Source organism: Protopterus annectens, chromosome 13.part0 (genome assembly GCF_019279795.1).
Source record: "Protopterus annectens isolate FY-2018-M chromosome 13.part0, PAN1.0, whole genome shotgun sequence".
In the NCBI taxonomy this organism is placed as follows: domain Eukaryota; kingdom Metazoa; phylum Chordata; order Ceratodontiformes; family Protopteridae; genus Protopterus; species Protopterus annectens.
Genome location: NC_056747.1, coordinates 562256021 through 562282052, shown reverse-complemented (window position 1 = coordinate 562282052; position 26032 = coordinate 562256021). Strand labels below are relative to the sequence as shown.

The 26032-nt window shown below is 39.8% G+C and overlaps 1 protein-coding gene across 1 annotated transcript in view; it reads left to right on the top strand.

Annotated features, from left to right (window-relative positions):
* Positions 1-26032, top strand: part of LOC122787469 (S-adenosyl-L-methionine-dependent tRNA 4-demethylwyosine synthase TYW1-like) — a 2539581-nt gene that overhangs the window by 2030878 nt on the left and 482671 nt on the right. The window contains exon 14 of the mRNA XM_044054205.1: positions 10635-10745. Coding sequence (XP_043910140.1) covers positions 10635-10745 — 111 coding nt within the window. The remainder of the gene's footprint in view (positions 1-10634; positions 10746-26032) is intronic.

Genomic DNA, 26032 nt, shown 5'->3' with positions numbered 1-26032 from the left:
AAGTTAGAGGCCACTCGACTAGAGCCTTAGCAACATCCTTTGCCTACCTAGCCAGATTATCTATGGACAGTATTTGTGCCACTGCTACTTGGGCAAGACCCGATACTTTTATTACGCATTATAAAGTTGATTTGGCCTCCAGTCACAGGGCTTCCTTTAGTTCCACTGTGCTCAAAGGTATTCTCCCATGAGCCACCCAGGAAAATGGTGCTAGGGACGCTGTCCCAAACAGTAAACATGAAGGTGATATAGGACAACGTAACATAAAGAAGTTGTGTACTCACCATAACGTTCCATGTTTGTTGTCCATCTTGCCCTTCATTCTTATGACCCTCCCACCTTCCCTCAGCCAAAGGCTCCTAGAGGACTTAGATGAGAGATGTTTCTTCCTAGTGGAGGAGCTCCTCTGAATTTCTTTGTTTTTTTCTATACCTGATGTTGCATGTCAAAGGTAGACACAAACAAGATCTTGGCAGAGTTGAAGATGTTAAGATTTGCACTGGGTGTGACGAGGATGGACAGGATTAGGAATAAGTATATTAGGGGGTCAGCCCAAGTTGGAAAGTTTGGAGACAAAGCCAGAGAGGCAAGATTACGTTGGTTTGGACATGTGCTGAGGAGGGATGCAGAGTATGTTGGGAAAAAGATGCTAAGGATGAAGCTGCCAGGTAACAGGAAAAGAGGAAGGCCTAAGATAAGGTTTATGGATGTGGTGAGATAGGACATGCAGGTGGTTGGTGTGACGGAGCAAGATGCAGAGGACAGGAAGAAATGGAAACCGTTGATCTGCTGTGGCGACCCCCTAACAGGAGCAGCCGAAAAAAGTAGTAGTAGTAATTGACATTTTTTTTAAACATTTATGTCACTTTTTAAAGCCTGAAGGCTTAGGTTTCTTCTCTCTGCTTTCCTTAGACATCATAAGAAGGAACACAACTAATAATACTGAAAAGGGTAAGCTGTAACTACACCTCTATAGAAAAAAAAAACTAACACACGCAATATTTAAATCTCTAAACACACTATAATAAAAACACAGCACTTCTACTAGAGAAAGGGAAAAATAGTTCTACCCTCCAAGTTAAACAGGCACTAGGCCCTCTAACTTAAATGGACCTAGCAGAGCTATAACAAGGGACACAACCGGTAAACCCTCTAAGTTAAGCGGGTACTTAGCTCTCTAACTAAACTGAGCTAATACAGACAGACAAGGGAATACACACACTAACCAACTATTCTACAGAAAAAATTGACAAGAAAAGGGAGAACGGCCTTGCAACTAAACAATGGCCAACAAGCAACAAACAGAGTAGCAAGATTAAATTGTACGCACATGCAACAGTAGAGAAAAAACTATTTATGTTACTAAAGCTAGACTAATAATTAGCAAAAAGTCAAGAAAAATATAAAGTTTTAAACAAACAGCCACGGTCAAGGACAGAACATCCAAACAAGATCTGGGGAATTACACCACTGCATGATGGGATACCTATTCAGCCATGAGCCAAGTGAAAGACTTAGAGCTAGTGTATTCGGCTGAGTCTCTGCTCCGAACCCAAACAGTAAGAATGAAGGGGAGAAGGACAATAAACATGGAACGTTATGGTGACTACATAACTTCTTTTTTTTTTTTTATTTGTACATTTTCTTGTGGTGGTTTATGTGGCTTATGTTTGTGATTTTATGGTTGGTGGTATTTTTGATATTTAATTTATTTTCTTACATTTTGTCATTTGTGCTTTATGAATTTGTTATTTTGACACTGATGTGTTCTTCATCTGATGAGACTTGTGATATTGAATGATTTTATCCCTTCCTTGCTCAGTTCCATATACTGGTATGCTACTGGACAGCTCACGACCTGTAGTTGCAGAGTTACTTTTTGTCTTGGAGCCCTAATTTATTATATTAACTTAGTGGGTCTTTCTGGAACCAGTTTGTCACTGTCTTACCTCCACTCACCCTGAAACTGTGCTTCAGTATGGATGCTTTCTTGCATGATTATGGACAAGCCATAGTTTATGTACTTTTCTTATTCTGATCATGTGCTAATTCATGCTGTTTATTGCTCACATAAAATTTTAAACACCATTGTCCATTATAAATTGTGTAGGTAGACTGACATATAACTTAATTTCATCTCTCTGCTTTGTGTCAGAATGTACAAAATTCTTCATTCCAATAACCTCTTGGTCCTTGGAAACACCATGAGTGGGATATGAGAGATGGAGATCATAGCTGTCACTTAGTGCGAGTTAAGTGATTGTGCTCCTTTCATTTATGTACTTTAATTGAAAAGTGCAATACAAAGCCTCTGCCTGGTCCCCTTGTGACTGCATTCTTCTGCATACTCAAGATGCTGTTTGGAGTGCATGAACATTCCATGATAGGCTCATACTCCATTGAACTAGTTTCAAGTACTATTATCCTGTTCTTTCCCTCAGGCAAAGCTCATCAAGGCTTAATCAACACCCGCCCCTGGTGTGGGTGAATTGGAATCAGCTACTCATTTATCTCCCCTCCTCACTAACTTCAAAAGTACATGGGCTTGTCACATGGTGCAATTTATACATTCTGTTTATCAAATTTGTTAGTTCTGATTTTTTATATCCATAAGAACCTTAATTGTCTTTAATTGTTTAAGCAAACATTTTGAATAGATAAAGGGTCAAAAACTTGTTCTGTTGTTTTTTCGTTAGTTGAGAAACTTTACATGAGCCTCTCTGGTGGTGATCTGGAAAGTATTTATTTTGTTAGCAGAAACACAGTGGCATGTTTTTCCTGGTAGACATGGCTAGAATTTATTCTTAAGGAGATGCTTGTGTTAAAATCTTAAAAAGTAAAAATGAGTGAGATGGTTAGTTAGCATTTTTTTGATCACATTATGTGATCAGGACATAAAAAAATTTGTTGTATTTTAATGATGCAAATTATTCACATGAAGTCTTTGTGATGTAATTTCATCTGTTATGAATGGATTAAAGTTTGTAGCCATGATTAATTTTTATCAGCATTGATCATAGTTCATATGGTACCAGCCTTGGTTCTAAGCTGCTAAGCTGTACTGAGAGTAATACTCAATAATTTTAAATAAATAAGTGCTGGTAGATCTACTGGCACCATACTCTTGATATGAGGGCTAAAAGAAGCCATGAAATGAAAGACAAAGTATGTAAAGAATTAGGAAAAAGGCCAAGATGAAAGCAATCATCTGTATTCATTTAAGGGGGGAGTTTCATATATTCAGTCAGCTTAGTCTGGTTTGATTCATTCTGGTCTTACTAATAGTAACAGTCAGCTGCCTGTCAGGCACCAGGATCCATCACATAATGCATGCACTCCGGTCCCTCAACAACAGGTACAAATATGACTCTGTCATTGTACATGTGGGTTTGAATGACCGGAGACATACCTCCCTAGACTACATGAAAAGGGACATGGAGGAACTCTTGGATTATGTAGCCCAGGCGGGTATGACCCTAGCCCTGAGCAGCATCCTACCATCACCCAGAATGATATCACAGTACAAGCAGAAATGATTGATTTCAACAATTGGCTAAGTTTCTGGTGTCATTCTAAGGGGATCCAGTATCTGTCTGCCTGGGATGACATGATGGACAGACCCGATGCTTTGCCAGAAATGGCCTGCATCTGTCTCCCCTGGGCTTCTGGATACTGACTAAGGTTCTTGCCCTCCCCTATAGTGCCTTTTTAGGCAGTGTTCCAAAGACCAAATTGCCACTGTAACAGCTACAAACAAATGCAGTCTGAGAGTCATGCTGCTCAACGCTAGAAGAGTAAATCTCAGAATTCACTTGCTCGAAGCACTCCTTAAAATAGAGGACATCAACATTTTTGCTGTAACAGAGACCTGGTTCAAGGCAGCTGAAAGCACCCCTGCACTACCAGGCTATAACTCATTCCACACCTTTCGGCCCCAGAACTTGGACCGAACCTCCAAAGGCGGTGGTGTTTCCATATTTATAAAGGATGCACACACCTCCAGACTGGTAGCCCAACATAACGCATCTGAGATACTTCAGGTGCAGCAAACATTGGGTAAGACAGCGATTCAGGTCGTAGCCTGCTATAGGTCCCCAACCATGTCCCAAGGCTCGCACTCCACATTCCTAAGCACCCTGGAGAATATTAGGGTCCAACCTAACACACACATACTGAGAGACTTCAGCTACCCCTCCATTAACTGGGAAAACTACTCGTGTACCAATACACTTGTCCAGTACTTTCTGGAATTCATTAATTCCAATGCTCTGGACCAGCTTGTTCTTGCCCCCACTAGAGGTAGCAACATCCTTGACCTGGTCATTACTAACATGGACAACTGTTGCTCTGCACCAATAGTCAACTCCTCCCTGGTTAGATCCGACCACAAACTAATCACCTTGGAAATCCACCCCCCCCAAAGGTAACCACCATGAAAAACTTCTCCAGAGCTAACTTTGGGCTCCTAAAAACAGAGATGGCCAACTTCACGGCACCCATGCAAATGGAGAATAGTTGGATGACTGCCAAATCATACACCAGTGCACTGTATGAACACGTACACAAATGCATGGATCTCGCCGTCCCCAAGAGAACCAAGACACACTCTTCAAAAAAAAAAAAGGAAGCCAATCTGATGGTCCCCATGCTATAAAAAAATGTCTACAACAGAAGGAGGAAACTGATGCGGAATAAGTCCCAAGACTGGAAAAACTCCCTTATCAGCCTCAGCAAAAGGTTAAGATCCCTCATCAAATCCTCTAAAGCTAGCTATGAAAATGGAATTGGAGCAGATAGTAAAGACAACCACAAGGCCTTCTATAGTTATGTAAAGAATCTCCACAGCAATACCCAGATTTGCTCTGATCTACTGCACAATGGTACCTCCTATACCGAGGCAACAGATATTGCCAATATACTGGCCGACAGATTCACTGTTAACTTTACCCCCCCACCACCACCACCAAAGGACCAATCACAATACCAGTGGATTGCCAGGCACCCAGTATTACTGCTGCACAGGTTAAAACAGCACTGTCCAAGGCCAAGAATACAGCTTCTATGGGACCTGACAATATCCCTGGCTGTGTTATACATGAACTACAGAATGAACTGGTACCTCACCTGTGTACCCTGTTCAATCACAGCCTCACCTCAGGTTTTGTCCCTACCGAATGGCGCACTGCTGCAGTCATCCCTCTACACAAAGGATGAGTGACTACAGACCCCGGGAATTATCGCCCCATGAGCCTGATATGCAGATCTATGGAATACACCATCATGGACCTAATAAACAAGGATATAGGGAATCTCCAAATTCTGGATCCTACACGGTTTGGTTTTGTGAAGGGTAGATCATGCCTGCTCAACTTGGTCAACTTCTTTGAGTCTGTCACCAGAGCTCTGGATGAAGGCAAGGTGGTTCATGCAGCCTACCTTGATCTGGCCAAGGCCTTTGATATACCATTCCCCACTCAGGAATCATAGAAAACTCACTAAGTTAGGCATCAATACCTATATCACTAGGTGAGTTGCAAACTGGCTCACAGACAGAACCCACAGTGTGAAAGTAGCTGACTCCAAGTCAGACTGCCGACCAGTCATGCGTGGAGTCCCACAGGGTTTGGTCCTGGGTCCCCTCTTGTTTGGTATCTACTTCTCTGAAGTCTAGGCCAACAGGAAGGGACTCCAGCTGACAAAGTTCGCAGACAATTGCAAGTTGGGAGCTATTATTAACTTCCCAAGTGATGTTGACATCCCACAGAAAGGCCTCAGTGAGACCAGTGACTGGTGTCAGAACCATGGGCTTAAGCTCAATGCCAAAAAATGTGTCATTCCCCCATGGGAAAAACCTGGTTCCCTTGAATTACCTCACTGATGGTAGTCCACTGAACACAGAAGGTGTTGCAAGAGATCTGGGAACACAGGTTGACAGAAACCTCTCTTTTGACCACCACATTGCCACTGTGGTCAGAAAGACCTTCTATGTGGCACATTTCACATTACTAAGGGTTTTGCATCCAGGAAGAAAGAGGTCATTGTCTCCCTCTACTCTTCCCTAATTAGGCCAATGATCGAGCACAATGCCCCATTTGGCATGTACCTCACTAGACACATGCAACAACTGGAGAGGCCATAAAAGTACCTCACAAAGAGGATCCTAGGCCTTAATCACTTAAACTCCAACTATTCTCTGTCTCATATCGCCTACTTAGAGGTGATCTCTGCTTGACTTACAAAGCCATGTCTGACCCAGCTCTGTCAGAAATGCTACATTTAAAGAAATCCCTCCACACCACATGCTCCAGAGACCTCATTACCACAATCAACAGAACTTGCTGGAGGGACAGGTTCATAACCCAGAGACTGCCCATGCTATGAAATAGACGTCCCATACATGTCAAGCAGAGCACCTCACTTGCCCTCTTCAAGAGAAATCCTGATGAGTGGATGGGAAATAGAAAATTCACCCCGGGGATCACTCCAGTGGCTGTACTTGACAGAGGCACTAGGAACTAAGGTCGAGTGGCACGATGCCAGGGGTAATCCTATGGGCTAGGCTTGTAAAGGCTCCAGGGCCATTAGCCTAGTACACACCTATGAACCTAATATTAATAAGTATGCAAGCCTTCACCAGTAATGATTTGTGCCTTAATTCAGTACTAAGAAGAAGATGTTTACCTGACTGCCGCTGTTTTATTTTAAGATAAATGAGCAATAAATATGGTCCTGTGTGTGACGCCCCACCACTGGACAAGTAATCAAGGAACCTCAATCCTCACCACTGGCAACAGTTGGGGAACGTTCACTGGGAGGATGACAAGTACACACAGTATTTTCAGATGCAGCTCTCTGCATCAAGTGCAGTTTCCATTAAGAGGACACAGAGACCATAGTCCATACTCAGTTGGTTTCTCCCTCTTTCTCCAGATCCCCAGTAAGACTCCTCACTGGTACAGGTATAGAGTTGAGATCTCAGCTGAATAACCAAGCCTAGACATCCAGCAGTTTCTCTGTCCAACCAGTGCTTTGAGCCCCTGCCCAAGTAGCTGACACACATTCTTTGAGGTTTGATTTACACACACACACACACACACACACACGCACACACACGCACACACGCACACACACACCTGGGAAAGGTTACCACAGGTTTACTAGCTGTGCCCCCTTCTGCTGAGACTATAAGGTAGTTACCACTGCCACCAGTCAACGCCTTATTAACTACTTTAGGGCCCTTAATAAATGGTGTCCAATCTTACTGTGTAATAATACAAATGGTAGTTTGACCAAAATCAAGGCTATTAGGAGTGGCCCACACAGTGTCACCAAATAAATATGCAGTTACTCTCAAAACGTAAATATCTATAACATCAGCCACAATGAAAGGTTTAAATATATTTAATAATAAATAATAAAAGAACAAGACAATACTAAATATACATTCACAGTGACATAGTTCAAAACCACAGGAAATATTTAAAACAACATTGCAGGACAATCTCATATAAATAAAGAAAAACATCTGAACTAAGCTTTACAATATTCCTGATATATCTAAGAGATTTATACTGTTTCCTAGAAACTTACTTCATTAGAGCAAGGCTGATGTGGTGAATGGATCTTCTAGTTGTCGTCAGGTCCAACACAGAATACAGTTGCTCTGTCTCACTAAGAAGCTCCTCAGATTAATATCTCAAACAGTACTGCTGGGTTGGCTTGAAGAATGACATCATTTCTTGTCATCTGACTAGTTCCCAGGTGAAACCCCCACTGCTGGAAGCTGGCAGTATTTAGTATCTACCTGTGGAAATGCTGGAAGTCATAAAACAATTGCATTTATTCTTGCTTTCAAAGCTAGTAATTAGTTCACTCTGAAGACAATACAGAAAGCTTCTTAGCACAGACTGTGTCTATAGCTGCACTGAAAACTGAAAGATACCATTGTTTATTGCGCAGCCTGTAAAGTAATTTAATTTCAGCTATTTTCATAAAATTTGCTGGACTGAAGTCAACCTCCTGTATTCCAGCTTCCACTGTTAAAATATATACATTTAGACAGTTACAATAGTGCATGTACATTTCTTCTTTCCTCCAGCAGGGCACTTGGTTACATTTCAAACACAAACACTTTATAAAATACCTTTTCTACACACTTCTGTACAAACCAGCTTGATACAGACATGACATAAAGTTCTAATACAGTTGTAACACAAGCATCTTATGTAAATCATTTTGATATTCGCAAATGACATATAATTATTTACAAAGTTCCAGCTAGCTGGGTTGACAGTATCTCCTTTCATCAAACTGTGATTACATGGTAGTCTGATTCTGTTTATAATACCTGCATGTGGGGAAAAAAACAGTTTTGACTGGAAACTTTGCTGTATTGTTTGAAGAGGAATGTTATTTACATATCTTAATTTAGCACACTCATTTGTTGTGATGTTTGTCTCAGTTGTCATACTGGAATGTTAGCAGTCACCTTAAGTAGTGTTTACTTTTTGCTGCTTAGGTGCTTTTGACTTTGTTGTGAATTTTGAGCATGTACTACTAGCCATTTAGGGGTAGTAAGCAACTGAAAGCCAGAAATAAAGGATATCCTGTCAAAATTCTCATTACAAGTACAAATGCAGTTATTTTTAAGTTTTTGCAGAAAGGAGGTGTTAGAGAAGGTTGTTAAATTAAAAGGCACTGCCACATGGAGCAGTTGTATTCTCAAAGGGGACCACTGCTTACTAAGTGAAGCTGGCTTTAACTTGTACTGTTATACATTCCTTTGAGCAATGTGCTGTTTCTGTTGCTTACTAAGCAAGAATTGTGTTGTCAAAAAAAATAATAATATTTAGCCTCATTTTGTTTCACACACTTGAGGCACCGACTGTTGTGGAGTGTGGATCACATCTGGAAGTGGATATGAGTGGCATGCTGCCTAAACAGAAGTACACTGAATGATGTGTAGAACTCTTGAGTGATTTTATTTTTGTTGCAAATCTGTATGCATTGATCAAAGAACTAATCTGATTATCCATGGCTTAGTTCTTTTAAGTAAATCATTAGAAGAGTGGTTTGCATCATTTTTTTCTCTCACTTTAACTTAGGACAAAACACTGAAGCAACTTTGTTTTACATAACAAGAACACAGTGCATGTAGGTGGTGGTAAAGAATGACACTGTCTAATTTTTACCAACATTATTAAAATGTGTATTACAACAAAGCAGACACAAGACTATCAAAACCTTTCTGCCCACACTGATTTTCCAGTAAGTGCAAATCAAAGCTTTACCCTACAGATGGCAGATAAGCTTTCTGTCATAAATAGCAAACAGTCTTGTACATGTTCTCTTACATAGACACTGCCAGTAAGTCATGTAATATGTATTAAACTGCCATTTCCCATTAGGCAGTTAAAGTCTTCACAAAAACGCAAAAGTCATACTGACTGTACCAAGGCATTTTTCCAAAGCCAAAAAAATCCTTCTCTGTCATAAGTTCTGAATACTGAACTTGCTCCTTCTGGAATTTAAAACACTACTATTCATCCCTGAGGTTCACAGAATTCTTAAGGCACACTTTTGCATCCACATTGTGCATGTTTTATATGCAACAGAAATACCATGAGTTACTGAGTCATTTTTCAGTGCACCTAGATTTACATGATTTTATACTACCTACTGCAGGTGAGCTATGTACAGTGTTTTGTTTCAGAAATCTGAGTAAGAACGTGCTGTGATTTAATTTCATAGCAACTTAACACTCATCAGTTTTGCTTGAAGTCTAATAGTACTACTATGAATAAGCATTTTCTTTTGTTATATTTTCAGTTGTTATACCTCTACCTGTTTAAATGTCTTTAGTCTTGGGTTGTAGCTGACAACAATCGACTAGCATTCATCCACTCTTCCATTTAATAAATACATACAAGTATCTCTAATGGGTAGAGAGAAAAGAAAGCAGTGCATTGGCTAAGGTTGTTCTAGTACAGCTGTGCTTAGCTGGCCACTGGGCAGCATGGTGGGTCCATTGCTTAAATTTGTGGCCCACAGCACCAGCGTTTGAAGTACAGTGCTAGCCTTTATTTACTTGTGAAATCTGCATGTTCTTCCCATGCTTTTGTTTTTCTTTTTTTTTTCCCCTGCAGTTTCTTCCTGCCTCCCAGTAGCATGCTTGTTGAACTGAGTTTTTCCTAAACTTTCCATTATGTTGGTGTAGGTGCTGCTTGAATTACCCATGATTATATTTTATTTTTAGCTATTAGGGCTTTATCCTCATGACCAAGCCATTCCACCTATGGAATAAACCACATATTTACCAACAGCCTGACCATGAATATTTTGAAAATATTATTTTTACTCTTGTTTTATTATATTATTAATTATCTCATCGATGTTGTACTGGATGGTTTGAATTCCTGTGATATTTTTATTTGTTGAATGTTAGATTTTTTTTTGGTTACTTGTACTAGGTGTTTCAATCATTTTGAATAATTAGCAAGTAATGTACTTGCTTAAGGGTTCGCATAATGTTATCTGTGTTTTTACAAGTACGTGGATTGTGAGTCACTTTACTAGGCATTTGTACCGTGAAGCGTAATATGCAGTTTAATGCATCACCTTTTAATCCGTTTCAGAAACAACGTACAGTTTACCGTCTGACGCTGGTAAAGGCTTGGAATGTGGATGAAATTAAAGCCTATGCAGAACTTGCTGCCCTGGGAAAACCAGACTTCATTGAAGTTAAGGTAGGCTGCATGCTGCACATTTTCCCTCCAGTGCTTTTTTCTTCAATTTTAGTGCTCTGACAGCAAGATGAAATATCACCAACTTTACCTTGTTTTGCAGTTATCCCTAGGAACTATTGCTCTGATTAACTGTGATCATTGTGGCTGAAAAGTGACAATGAAAACATTAACAGTTTATATAGCACCTACATTCTAATTGTTTGTTGTCTTGTGTGTGTTCAGTCACAGTCGGAACTTCTTGAAATTAAATGATAGTTACTTACAGGTAATGTACTTTTACAATAGCTCTTGTTTAGCTCCTCTTTTAATTTGTAGTTTTCAGTTTCTTGTGACCAGTTTTCATGTCACCCTCTATCCTTTGGTTTATTTTGGGCTCCTAACCATTGAAGGATTTTCATCTTTTCTTGCCTCAGTGGTGGAAATAGGGAGAGGACTGTCCGATTTCTTTCATTGTCTGTAACTGGAAGGAATGATAGCGTGCCAGTGGTAAGGCCTGTATGATTTTCTGTTGGTCTTTGTTTCTTTTCCACTTCAGTTTGCACATTTATTTGTGCATTTCCTTTATCAACATGAAAATAGTTAATGCAACATTCAAATATGTGCTTTCTGTGTAATCTGACACTAGTCATTTGCCACTCTCTTTAAAGTAACCTGGCTTATACTTCCTTTTATAGTCCACAAATAGTAATATTTCATTGAAATCTGCTGTCCTTTTCCTGTGGAAAGAAACTGGAGAATAGTGTAATGAAATGCTTCAGCTTTATCTCAGCATTTTCAGATCATAGCTTTGTAGCTATATACACACAATTACCGTTTTATTATTGCAGGATATGGTATTGCCTTGTATAGAAGATATTAAAAACCAAGCCCTGGTTGACATGCAACCAATTAGAACACTAGTGGTATCTTTGCTCAGCTTTGTTTAGTAGGGAAAGCCACTTATTAAATGAGTTGAAGTGGTTTCTTGAATTTCAAAAGCTCTGAAATATTCTTTGTGTGGTTCACAGCTGCAGTCATTATTTTAGGTATCTCTGGCACAGGTGGGGGTCTGGACTGGCTAGAGTTTTAGAGCCAAGGATCTGTACCCCCAGACCAGACCACATCAACTTCACAAACAACTTCATGCTTCTGCTGTAAAGGATGATAAACCATCACCATCAGTTCTTTCCTGGTATACAAGTTGCATGTTGTACAGGGTGTTCGGTTAGTCCATTGGGCTAGGGCCATAACTTGGAGTTCAGGCATCAGTCATATATGCAAGCCCAGTGAGGTACCTCCTTTTCTATCATTATATGGTTAGCAGCTGTTGTTTACCTAATATCTGATAATTGATGTTCTTTTGCTATAGCTATGGTAGACATTTCTCGGATGTCCTAATTTGATACAGAGGTATTGGGCATGCACCAAAAAAGAAATTGTGTAACTGACCGACTTCATTTAAAGTCAGACATAACAAGTATACACTCTGACTTGGCTTACAGCATGAGTTATATGTATTTGAGATCAGTCAGGAATTTAGGCCCAATTGTTTGTGAGTGAGAGAAATTGTTGTCTAGGCTTACATTATCAGAAAGTGACTTGTGGTCTTGTTTTCTAAAGTCTCCATATCTTTGGACAGCAGTCAGCCAGATATTTCCTCCAAGAGAAAGGAAAAACAAAAGGAGGCCATAGAGCTGTATGACCCCCACTGGCCTTCTAGGTCTGAGGATGTCAGTAACATGGAGAAGCTCAGTCAGCTGCAGGACCTGAAACTGTGGCAAGTACTGATGGGAGGCAATCATACCTTCTGTAGAATGCATGTCTCACTAAAGCAAAATGCCTTTAGACCTTATTGAAGGGGATGAGAATTCATCCTCTCAGGAGTGGTATCTACTGATCAAGCAAATGGAGCATAGCTTGCCAGTGCTTTTCTGGGGGAAAGATACCTGTGGAACAACAAATAAACCAGAGCTTAGGTGGACATGGAAGCAATGTGGGGCCACCGTGAACCTTATAAGTTCCATCATTACTGTATGTCTGGCTTCCATATTGTCATGGATGCCACACAGCACAGCAGTCAAATCCATGCTGAACTAGATTGCACCATATTGTGCCTGTGTGATACTGCAGCACATCTGCTGATTGATCCTGAATGCTACACTCATGTTAGAGTTCATCTGTGCAACTTCGTGATGGTGTAATTTCCTGTACGTCTGTCAAGTAATGGGTATACCCACTTTAAACACAGAGCACTCATCTGCTTCATGCTGTTTTCAGTTAATCCCCAGGTGACCTTGCAGCTGTTATAGAATGCACCTTTGCTTTAGCACAGTATGTCATGTCAATAGGATTCTTGTTATAATACTGTCATATGCAGATTCCCAATAAATCTATTTGGAAATTATTCTACAAATATTCAGTATTTGGAACAAACTCCCACTCAACATAAGCATTACACACTCCAATACTTTAAAAAAAAGAACTAAAAAATTGTCTTGCTAAATCGTGGATGTGCCCTTGTCATGACCCAACATATACACCCTCACCTCTTCGTTCTGCTACTTTTTTCTTCCCCTACTACTACTACTACCTAACACATTTAGGAGGTTAAGGCTTAAACAGCTTTAACATCTATTCCTTATGTAATAAGCGCATGTATAAAGTTATTTCCCATATTGTGGTCTGTTGTATCTACCATAGTTATGTACATAATTGTTTTGGATTTTCTCAAATTTGTAAACTGTTAGATATTGCCATTGTTTGATTTTCGTATCTTTGTTTATTTTTACTTTTGCTTATTTTCATAAAATTGTATAAGTATATGGAGCTTTTTTCCTCATGACTCCACTCAAAATAGGCTTTAGCTCCGTTGGACCAACCCAGTTAACAAATAAAGATGTGGCCCCCCCTCCACAACTTTTAAGATCATGGACTACTGTGTGCCACACCTGGTTTCCTACAGACATGGTCAGCCTCCCCTATCCCCAACAGGCACCGTTCATATGTCTCAACTCATTCCCTCAAGTACAGCTCGTTGGAGTGTACCTTTAACTCCTAGTTGATTTGGCTTGAGTCTTTAAAAAAATGTAGTTATCACTTTACAGTTCTAACATGTACTCATTGACAGAGGTCAGATATCAGTATAATTGTGTTTGCCATCATGTATGCTTCAAGATAAAATATTGTGATACCTTATATGTAACATGGTTTTGGAATTGTAAATGCAAATATGGACAAGCAGTATTTGATGCCTAGTGGTGCAGTAGGAGGTAAATGCAGAAACGCCTGGAGGCGCACTCTGCTGTAATGCCTGTAGTAAGATATGGCTGTTTAAGCACAGCTGAAATTGTCCAGCTTCTGCCGTCAGTGACATCCTACAGACAGACACACTTGTAAATACATGACACAGAAGTGTAGACTTCATGCTGCTGTGACTGATGGCATAACAGTTGCAGAGAAAAGGTTAACATAGTTATATCTTACTGTAGTCATGGGGACAGCTATAGGGGTATGCCATATGACAGATGTAGGGATGTATTTGACAACAGGTACATGTAGAGTAAAGCAGTCTTCCCCACTACAAGCAGTTAGGATTAACTTGGTAAATGCAAGTGAGACACTCCTACCCTAATGCATTGTGTTTAAGTGTATGTGTGTTTGGGGGGGTACATGTGTACAGATATGACTGATGTACACTGAACGATAGGCCTGCAAAAAGGTTATGCGGTCATAAGATCACCATAACAGTGACTAACATGTACAGAAACAGGTTATCCTGATATTATTGGCTGCCTTTTTCCCAGTACAATATACAGATCATACACACATGCAAGCATTAGTATTCCGGTTGCTAGCCTTTTGTAGTGCAAATTTCAGTGCATGGGCTAAGAAAGTAGTCAAAAACAGCTTATCACACACTTTATCATGCTGTGTTCCTCCTTAAACTACTTATATAGGTCCAGTTAATGCTGCTGCTGTTTCTGATGTTGCTATCCAAGTATACAATAACTTGTCAAACCTAAATGACTTTGCTATAAAATGGTGACTTACCAAAACGACTGTGCTGTTTCATACTCGTCTGTGTGCTGGGTAGGCAAGTTTGGTCAGGTTACATAAATGCCTGTGACTTGCTTTCCTTTGCTGCCACACAGCCATAATTTAAAATGCAGCTTAATGCCTATACTTTTTAGATACAGCTCTTGGACCTGAGCTCATGTTTGGAATTTGGATTGCTGTACACTTTGTGCTACCTCAGAGTGCAATGCTACTTGGGGTTAATAAATCCTATTTTAAGCATGATTATTGGGCTATGTTTTTGTTCCTTGTAAAAGTGACAGTTTTCAGAGGAGATTTATGTATGGCAGCTTCTGAAAGTGCTAGTTGGAGAACTCCAGCATAGTGCTTCAAGGAAAGCAATATTATGCTCTATTCCGTTCAGTCATTTCAAGGAACACCTACTAGGCCCCTTTATTGGTGCATTCAGAACAGATTGATAGTTGGTATTACCTGGCTGAGGAGTTATCCTCATTTATGTTCATCACCAAAATGGGGCGAATCAATGTAGGCATCTTAATGATAACGTGATGATAAGCATGCATTGTAAGCACAATTTAGGCAATAACCCTTGAAATAGTATAGTAAGTGAAGAGCACTGTATTTTTTTTCTCTTTTATCGTGTTTTCAACTTGGTTGCAACTGGGAAGTATTTGTGAAGGTCGTGATAGGAAATGTGTCTGGTACTGTCTGCATATCTGTGGTAGGTGTAGGCAGAGTTGGTAGCACTAAATGTAATATGTATACTAACTTCCATTTTAGTTTCTGCAAAGTTCTATTATATTGTGGGATTTTGTCGTTCTATCTTTTTATCTCCCAGTGCCTGAAACACTGCCTGTTGTGTAACTGTGCTATATTCTGTTTAAGTATGTGCAGAAGAAATGCACTTGCCTGCTGCTTATCACACACTAAGGAGACATATGTGTTGATTGCATCTGCTGTTATCCCATCTTACCTTACTCTTGTCACATTACTCTGATATGTGCTGGTGTGTGTTTTAAATATATTCAGTCCAATGTCATGATAAGCATAATTTATGGCTAACTTCCCATTGTGTTTGATAACTGCAGATTCAGGTGATAGATATATTTAGAAGTTACCACAAATGTGTCCTGCTTCTGCCATGGCTCTGGCTGTGGTGCATGACTGAGTTATGAGGCTGGCACTGTGGAGGGGATACTCTCCCTTACTAAAAATATTGCCCACCTGTTACCTGCTGTGGCTCCTCTGGAGCAGTTAGTGGAGAGATCAGTGGCTGATACAGGGTCAAGGTAGAGAGCTTCCTGGAGGGCATTGCTCAGCCAGCTAGACCCTAGTCAGACCACCAGGTGTGGGTGTGGCCCATACAGTAGGCCACTCTGATCTGTCAGATGTTGAAAGATCCCTGTAATGTCCCTTTAGGCCAGGATAGGAGACTATACACTGTTGCTTGTACCTCACCCTATCCCCTGTCATGTGTGCTCCCTTACTCTTTTGTCCTTCCCCGTAACCTTTACATTGTCTAATTCTTCCCATCACCATCTGTCTCCTCTGTATCTCTGTCTGCCCTGTGCCTCCCTGTCCTAGAGTGCACAGTTCCACTCGTTTGTGTTTCCTGTTCCATATGTGTGTGTCTGTCTACCGCTGCACACTGTCCTACCCCATTTTATTTGCACTATTATCAATATTCTCTTATGTCTGTATGCAGTGTGAAAAAAGGCAAAGCTGCTGCATACTTCAGCTGTAGTGGTCTGAGTGCATGTTTGACATTCTTGCAAGATCACACTATATATTGTGCCTTGTGCTTCTGTATTTGAATTTCACTGCATGGCACTGTATACATGCACAGTTTCACAATACCGCTCTGTCCACTTGCATAGATGTGCACTGCACATTTATTTGTCTGAGAAATCAGCTAGCTGCACTGAAGCTCTGCAAGTCTTGATTTAGATATTCCATGTCTCCCTGTGTTCCCAAATAATGCTGCTTAATTGTGCAAAGCTTGTGCTCAAGTCATTGCATCTTTTTGAATGCTGGCCCCTGTTTACTTCCTACTGTCTTTTGCCACTATTTTATTTTTAATTAGTATTTTAATTTTAGAAATAAAATAGGTTGTATGGATACCTTACCAGGCAAAGGCCCCCTATTGATATTCAGAGAGAAGTGCCTATAAAGTACCTAGAAGAGAACAACACACTCTCACCTTACAAGCAAGTTTGACATATTATAATTTATGGTTAGTGAATCTAATCATTTTAAACATTTCATTGTTACATTTGGGCTTTCTGCATATTTGAATGAACGTATGTGCATTTTATAGAACCTAATATATTCAAATTGCTCTGTTCACTTTATGCTACTTCATTATTAGAAAAACATGGTTTGATCCTTGACATCATATGTTATGCAGTGTTCTAATCAATTACTGTAGAAGTAAAGCTACTGATGAGATAAGTGAACTGGTTGATTGAGAGTATCAAGTTCATGATCATAGCAGTTTTGTTTGAGGGTTACAGGGATTTTGGTATCCAGAATTTACTGAAAACCAATGTTTTCTAATGCTCTCTACATGCAAAGAGTTGCCGCCACCCACATTTGAAAAACAAAATTATAAAAAGCCAAGCTGTCAGTCTTTTCAGTCTCACTTCTGAAGATTATATATTTTAGAGCTAAAAATATTAAACAGATGTAAAAGATGCAGTGAAACGTTGATGGACTATATTTTTAAGGAAGCTAAAGATGTAGTAACTTTGCAAAAAGCATTTATCTGGACTTTTTCCTTCATAGTTCCAGTATCAAAAACAGAGTAGCAACTGGTATTTTTTTCTGGACAGCACCAAATTGCTTAAAAATGTAAAGAATGGCCCAAATTTCATCTTTAAGAAAAAAAACAGTAGCCTTAAGATGTTACTCAAAACAGAACCAGAGATGTTCCTCAGAGTATAGATGACTGTGAATAGTCTTGTGTGGGGTTTGTAAGGTGTGAACATACATGAAAAATATTCTCTGTGTGAGTATAAAATTAATAAGGCTAGATCCATAGTTACTACAGGGATTTGTATGCATTACAGTCTGGGAGAGTTGTGACTCCTGCTGTCTAGGAAAAGCTACCATGAAACTCTCAAGTAGGTACATGAACATGTACAGGCTGTCAAAAAATGACAATAATGCTGTGTACAAGCACTCTACAGCGTGTATGAATTGTAAAACATTTTTTTTGTGCTTGACTGGGTCAAAACTAGTTACTTCAAAGTAGATGTTAACAATTGGCTTGAAGGAAAGGAATTGAATTTGCAGCTTGAGTTAGGGCAAATGTAAGCCCTGGAGTTGCTAAATTATAAACTCTGCCTTTTGTGCTTATGTGATCATGTGACTTTGTGCTGATCTATAAGTAGACCTGTTTTAATGGATGTTCAGTCAGATGTCTTGATAAAAGATGAAAGGGGTAAATAATTTGTGACCCAAGTGATTCTTTGATTGTTTGGTTATTAATGGCAATTAATATGCTGTCAAAGAACTCGAGACTGAAATGTGGCAGGGTACACACATCTCTGGCAAAGGAGACCCATGTTTGTCAGCATCTTTCCACAAGGTATGACACACTGCTTAAAACTAAATGTTTAGTGTGCAGCTTGTTATTCACCCCAGTTCCCTAAAAACATGGCTTAAAGTAAATACTTTTGTCAGATTTGAGAGGCTGTTTTTTTGCATCCATTATTGAATAAACCAGCTCTATTTAGTACTTAAGAGGCTCTCTTTTGCACTTATTTGTCAAGATACACACACTGGAAATATTTTTAGCTGACCAAACATTACCTTTTGACTACATAGGTGGTGTTTAGTGTTTCTCTTATGTTTCATTTAGTGCTTCATGCTAAAGTAAATGAAGTCTTATGTCCACAAACGGCATCCATGTTTAGTATTGACAGTTCTTAACAAAGCAGCATGACTGGTAGAGTTCAAATTAGGAATGTGAGGGGCTGTAATGTTTGGTGCTGGACATACTGTGCCACTCTTGCACTTTTTTAAAACAGATTTTAAACCATGTGATGTTGTTCCAGCTTGTATTGTTACAAGGATGACAGTTGTGATGAAACGTGAAGTCCGGTTGTTTCTTCACAATTACATGAGCAGGTGCTTTTCCCACGGAGTACATTTGTTTTTAGTTTTTGGTAGGATTCCACCCCACCTCAAACATTATTGGGCTAGAGTACCCCCATCCTTTGGGGACATAAAGCTGAGTGTCCATCCATACAGTTGCTTCGGGAGAAACAGTCAGACAAACCCAGTTATGCTGTTAAAAGCTATTTTAAATAGACCGTAAAGAACAGCAGTTTACTGGATTATCTTGTAGAAAGTTTTTTTTTCAGGTGAGTTCTACTTTGAAACCACAGTGTTTAATCGATTGTTTTTTTCAGCATAGCTTTAATTCTTGCGGGATATATTTCTTTGTGTGATTCCACAAGAGTCTCCCATAAATGCAGATGACTCAGCTTCATCTTTCTTGACTAGATGCATTATTATCAGTGCATTCTTCTAGTCTCTTGACACAACAGTGCAGTACAACTTCAGGTTAGATGGCACAGACCATCAATGATGTCACAGAGAAAAGATGATGTTACTCATCTTCATACATTTCTGTTTGGTTATCCAAATGAAAGGCAGTATAGTACTTGTCCATTATTTCCTCCTCTTATGCGAATTTGGGGAGTCAGCCTAAAGACAGGTGATTAGAAGAGGGCGTGTGAGGTGCTCTTGGCATTTTTGGTGGAAATAAGATGGGATAAATTCTGTTGTATTGATAGCGGTATTATTTGACTAACCTTCTTGCAGCATAATAATATATATAAGAATATCTTTAAAAATGGATTTTGAAAACAGTATTCTTTAAAATGACTTTGGGAAAGTACATTGTGATCCGTGTTTCAGTGACATCTGCAGCGGTGTTAACAGATTTATTTCTTTACCTTCTGTTACTAGTAGATTTTTTTTTAACACTGCCAATAAGACTGACTCCATGGAGTACAACAATTTTGGCTGTACACTTAACACAGCTTGTCCTGTGGCTTACACCATGAATTAAAAACAAAACTTGGTCATGCCATCTTCAGCACTCTCTGCTTCAGAATTATTGGTCACTTTGTACTATTTCATGCCTCAAACAGTTCATTTTGGCTGCTTCTAACTTTTTGGCTAAGTAACTACCAAGATGTTATGCATTTTGATATTATTTTCATTTTACTGTTGATTATTTTATTGGTGAAGTTATTGCCTTTTGAGGCTTCTTTTTTAGGGGAGGTGGTTTATGTATTCCCCTCAAAAGTTGGGTTTAAGTGTAGTTGTAGTGCAATGATGGCTTTTAGAGATCTTTACACATTTTTTTGTAATATGCCCCCTTTCCCCACACAGACCACATCATCTTTTATTAGTCTTGTACCAAGTGCCTTACACCCCCAGAAAAAAATGCTTTCAGTTGACCCCAGTACCTTAGTGTTCCTGGTTTAACATTCATCATTACAGTATTTGAAATATGCTGCATTTTTCCCTAAAACATATCCAGTTTCACCCATACCTCCTACCTGCTTTCCAAACATTTCTTTCATCATACATTTTTAACCTCATGCACCTAATCACTGACAGGAAAAGTCTTTAACTCAAGTTCCTCTATGTCCAAGGTACTGAATTGCACATTTATTTTCTTCCTTAACTGCAGTCTTAAGTTCTGAAAAATAAACTCATCCCATGGTGACAATGAACTCTCTCTTTTTCTGTTTCATGTAAATTAAGTTTCAAAATTCAACTCGCAAAGGTCTAAATGCTACTGTGCCCTTTATTTTAAACTCCAAAGTTCAAATAATTCTGTCCATAACTTCATACCTGTTAATAGTGTCACTGTTCTTTGTTTTGATTCTTACTACTGGTCTCCTCTTTTAATTTTGTTGTCCTTGTATCAGTCCATTTCTTTCACTTGTGATCACAGCATCGTTCTTGCCTTTACCATTTCTGCTTATAAAAGAGTTTTCCTAGTGCACACAGCACCACCATTTTAGAAGGCATACTTTTATAACCAGCTCTACTGGCCTAGTATATCCCCAAGCTGCTGCCAGTACCTTCTGGTAATTTATCTCCTTCTCCTGATTCATTTATCAGCATCTCCTCTGTTACCTCTCCCAGTATGCACTTCACCGTAGTACTCCAATTTACTTCCTTCTCAGCATTCTGCTCACCTCAGTCCATCTTCAACAGATGTTTCCCAGATCTTTCCTCCAATTCTCTAATATCGGTCTCCTGACTTGCAGGATCATTTTGTAGTTATTAGGTTTTCAGCATCACTCCACACTCAACCTGCTGTTTGCTTTCCTCCTCCGTCTTGGCAAACGTTGACCTTGACATCAAACCTCCACTACCACCTAGTGGCCAAAAAGAGTATGAGACATTCCCCTAGTGCCTTGGACAAATATACATAAATATAAACACCACCTTGGGTTTCCCCGAAAAGAAGACACTGGCCTAATGGAACTAAGAATGTAAACAAAGAGCAAATAAAGTAATATAGCTCCCTTATTTAATGATCTTGTCAGAAATATCCTGGGCTACGGTCTCAGAGGGGAGCACAGAAACCGGCACCGAGCTGGCCTCCGGTACCGAAGTAACCGGTGGAGCGGTGTCGTCGGTCCGTAGCTGTTGCGAAACTGACTCAGAAGAGACCGAGACACTCGCGATAGGCCTAAGCGTGGTGTCGGCCGAGACCGCGGGTGTCGGTCCTTATCCTTCCGTTTTTTAGGTAAATGTGCTGTCGGAAGGTCCAACGGCATGATATAACAGAAATCTTCCCCAAAATAATCCTGTGCAAACTCAGACCGACGCCTAAGAGTGCGTCTATTGAAAGAGGCACAAGCTGCACAGGCCGAGACGTTGTGTTCTGGACCTAGGCAAGGTAGGCAGTAAGAGTGGAAATCCTTATGAGGCATTTGTTTCCCACAAGTTAAACAATTATTAACTTTTTCACTTTTATCTGACATCGGCTGAGGCAAGAAAAGGTCCCCAATGGGATACTTAGCTTTTTTGAAGACTTCAGTAGCTGAAAACACAGGAGCTGGTCGACCGGCACTTGCGAACTGCTTCTGCTTCGGGCACCACGTGGCAAGAAAGACTGAAGAAGATGGCGTCGGCTGACGTTTTTATACCCCAGGCGCTCTGACGTCGGGGAAAGGGAGACATCAGCTGACGCCGGACCCAGACTTTGGAATCTGGCCGACCGAAGGGCTGCCTGAGGCAGGACAGCCCATATGTCAGGACTGCAGTTGCATACTTATCGGACATCTACATTTATGGTAGGTACAAAACTGTACTTTGTTTTTTAGCCTGGCTATTTGCAACTTTGCCCAAATTATTACATGCAAGCCCTCTGGGAAAATTAGTTTCAGGGCAATTGGTAAGGTCTTTTGATTCTAGCGTTGCATGTTTTGCACTCTTTAAATATCTTTACAAATTGGAAGTTCTGCAGTAAGTTAGCTTCAGAAAAATCATAATCTTAAAAAAAATGTTTTTTCTTCAACCTTCAGTACATTACTTTCCTAGCTGCCCCACAATTACTGTAAATCTTGCTACTTTTCATATCATGTAACAGACTGTAATAAAATTATTCTTTGTTTGCCATATTTTCCCTTGGCTAGAGTTAGTGCAGACATATGTTTGTAAACCAAGTCCAGAGCATATTTCTTTTAAGGAAATCCAAACAGTCCACTCTTTCCTGCCATTATTTTCTGGTGTTAAACCAGTGCTTGATTAGTGTAAGATAAGTGCCCATGTCTTGACTGTCTTTTTTGCAAAATTCATGCTATTTTTGCTTTATTACAGTGTTATACTGTTCGTGCAAAAAAATCAGAATCAGCAATTTCAAATGCATCCAGACATGACATATCCAGCAGCCCTAATATCTTAAATTGTAGAAAATCCCTTCTAAAGTAGTTCCATTTTATTTCATGTTGAGTCTTAGCACCTTCTAATCATCATTTCATGTCAAGTCGCATTTTTTCCAGTTGCCTCCACTCTCCATATCTTCTTCCAAAATTATCAAGTCTCGCTTTACCATTTCCTCTGCAGTTATTGTATTCTGGATAGTTTTCCAGAACGCACTCAAACATGCTTTGAAAAAAAAAACACAGCTATAAACAGGGAATGTACTAATTTAAGAGCAATTAGAGGAAACATACAACCTCATGGTACTCTGAGATCGTAGAAGGGTAATTTTTTAGACATTGCATTTACTTGAAAGTCACTTGCATCAGTGTATGTGTTCTGTAAGCTGACCAGCTCATTACTTCCCTAAAATATGTGGTTTTGTACTGAATTTCACATTAAATTGACTGATTTTGGTAGCTGAGACTGTGGGAGCGTGATGAGCACTAATGTGCTGCTTCCTTGAAAAACAAGCAACCAGATATGGTTGCCATCTGAAAGCTGACGTGCTGCTGTTAGAAGTCTGATGTGATGCATTGGATTGGGTCTATATTACATCGACGACTGGGCTGTTCACTGAACACCCTTTCATCGACACATCATAATCAAAATACCAAAACCCCGATCGGCCACATAAGCAAATTTTTTCCCAGGGGAAAAAAATCTCTTGGCTAACACCAGAAAAACAAATTTTGCAGACTCTTCCGCACCCCCCTTAACTAAATATACCAACTCTGAGATCTCACTACAGTGGAGGAAAGGGCAAACACCTGATGACAGCCAAGCAATTTTTTTCCCCTGGAAAAAAATTCGCTTATGTGGCCATTTGGGATTTTGATATTTCGATTATTATGTGTTGCAAAGGCGTTCGATGAACAGCCCCTTCGACAATGTAATATAGACCCCATTGGATTGACATGTTACTCAGACCATATGTATTATGTGCAAGCTGCTCATAGCTCAAGCTTGATACCAGGAAATAGTTTAGAGAAGGGCTAAATGAATAATGTTGAGACTTTCTATAGGACAGTCAACCAGAGTTCCTCCCTCTGTGTCTCATGCTGAAATTTAGAACTGACTTTTAAAGAAAAATAATTTATTTTTTGCATAGTTTGACATTTTCATTTATTGTAGCCAGTCACATGGCTGTGTTTAAATAAAGTAATCATTCCTTTTTAAAGTCAGGTATAGCATCAAGTGCATTATTTAGTCTGTATAAAATGCCCTCTGCTAGTTGCACCACTCTTTCAAATTTGCTAATTTCTGCTGTTATATCTTTATGGATGTTTGAGTTTCACCACATCAAAGCAGAATGACAGTGATTGTACTTGACTGCATTCATGATGACAACAAAACTGCTTACGAGAATAAAGTTTTTTTTTTTTTTGCCAAGTGTAACAAAATGTGTCCATTTTATTATTTTTAAAGTCGAAAGTATGTGTTTTTCTACATACAAAAGTTACACAGCATGCAAGAAAAAATAACTTTAAAACAGAGATGTAGCTAGCTCATCCAGCACCCTGTGCCATTCCATCCCCCAGCTCTTCAAGTGAAGAACAAAAAAATAAAATGTCCGGGACCAACCACCTGTGTTAGTGAAATGCAGGAGCCAATCATGTCACATCACTGAGGTCTGCCTCCTGACCCTTCTGCATCACAAGGATGTACCTTCTTTTATGGGCACACCAACCAAGTGGCCTGATACACTCCCCTTCACTCTCTCCCCACCCTAGGTAAACTTCTGCTTTTAAATTAAAATTAAGTGTAATAAACACAGATATTAAGAGAATAACAGGATAACCAATGCATTTGAAAATACACAGAGAAAAGACAGTGTCAGTTAAAATAAACCATGCATACATTTTAAAATAAGGCATGGCCTTGTATACATCATTATGTATCTATAAAAATGTCTGTCTGTGACTCCAGTACCATGTGCATTTTACTGATTTCTGTTATGTTGTCTATGGGGCTGCTCATGGAGGACAGCAGGGCTAGAGTTTTTGCACTTGGCCTCATATGTGACAAATGGAAGAGAACTTGCTTAGGCCTCACAGAAGCTTATGAGAAGACCACTCAATTTATAAATGACAAAGTCCTCTTCTCCGAGGGAATTTATAGACTGTAGTAATGCTACGTGAGGCTTTTTGCTGATGGTCTAGTCGGGCATAGATGATGTCTTTCTTGTCAGCTCACCATTAGGGAATGGATTTTTTTAATTGTTACCATATAAAGGAGCACTTTAGCTAGGAAAAAAAACAGAAGGCATGGTCTCCAAGGTATTGTAAAGCAAGCCTTAAAGAACCCAGATTCTAAGAAAGCAATCTGTAAAACGGCCAAAAGGACCCACAAGACAGGTCAGATTTTGTTTGATGTTAATAAGTTGATGCAGATACCTCTGGTTACCTCAGAAAAAGGCATTGGCTGTCTTCCCCTTAAACAAGGGAGCTATGATGGTGTACTAGTTTAGGAAGTTCATAGGTAGGTACTAGGCTATTGGCCCTGGGGCCTATACAAGCCCAGCCAAAAAGGTACCCTGGCTTTTGCCACCCAAGAAAATTATTTTCCTGTGCCACTGTCGAGGAGAGCCACAGAGGTGATCCCCTGGGTGAATTTCCTATTTCCCATCCAGTCATCAAGATTTTTCTTGAAGAGTGCTGATGAGGAGCTTTGTTTGATATAGATAGGTAGGTTATTCCAGAGTATGGGATGTCTCTGGGACAGGAATCTATCCCTCCGGCATGTTCTGTTTATTGTGGTGACAAGGTTTAGGTCTCTAGAGCGTGTAGCTCGGAGGGATTGGGATTTCTTTAAGTGGAGCATGTCCAACAGCTCTGGGTTTGACATAGCTTTGTATGTTAGGCAGAGATCACCTCTGAGTAGGCGATATGCGACGGAGTAAAGCTGGAGTTTCTTGAGGTGGTCTGCGTAGGGCATCTGTTTGAGGCCGGTAATCCTCTTTGTGAGGTATTTCTGCGGCCTTTCCAGTTGTAGTTGTCTTGTGAGGTAAATACCAAAAGGGGCATTGTACTCTATAATGGGTCTAATGAGTGATGAGTAGAGGGGAACAATGACCTCTTTTTTTCTGGATGAGAAACCTTTTGTGATGAGGTGTGCCACATAGAAGGATTTCCTGACTACTGTGGCGATGTGATTATCAAAGGAGAGACTACTGTCCACCTGTGTCCCAAGGTCTCTTATCACACATTCAGTATTAAGTATACTACCACCTATGTTGTAGTTCATGGGTACAGAGTTTTTACCAAAGGGGATGACAATGCACTTTTTGGCATTGAGCTTGAGGCCATGGCTCT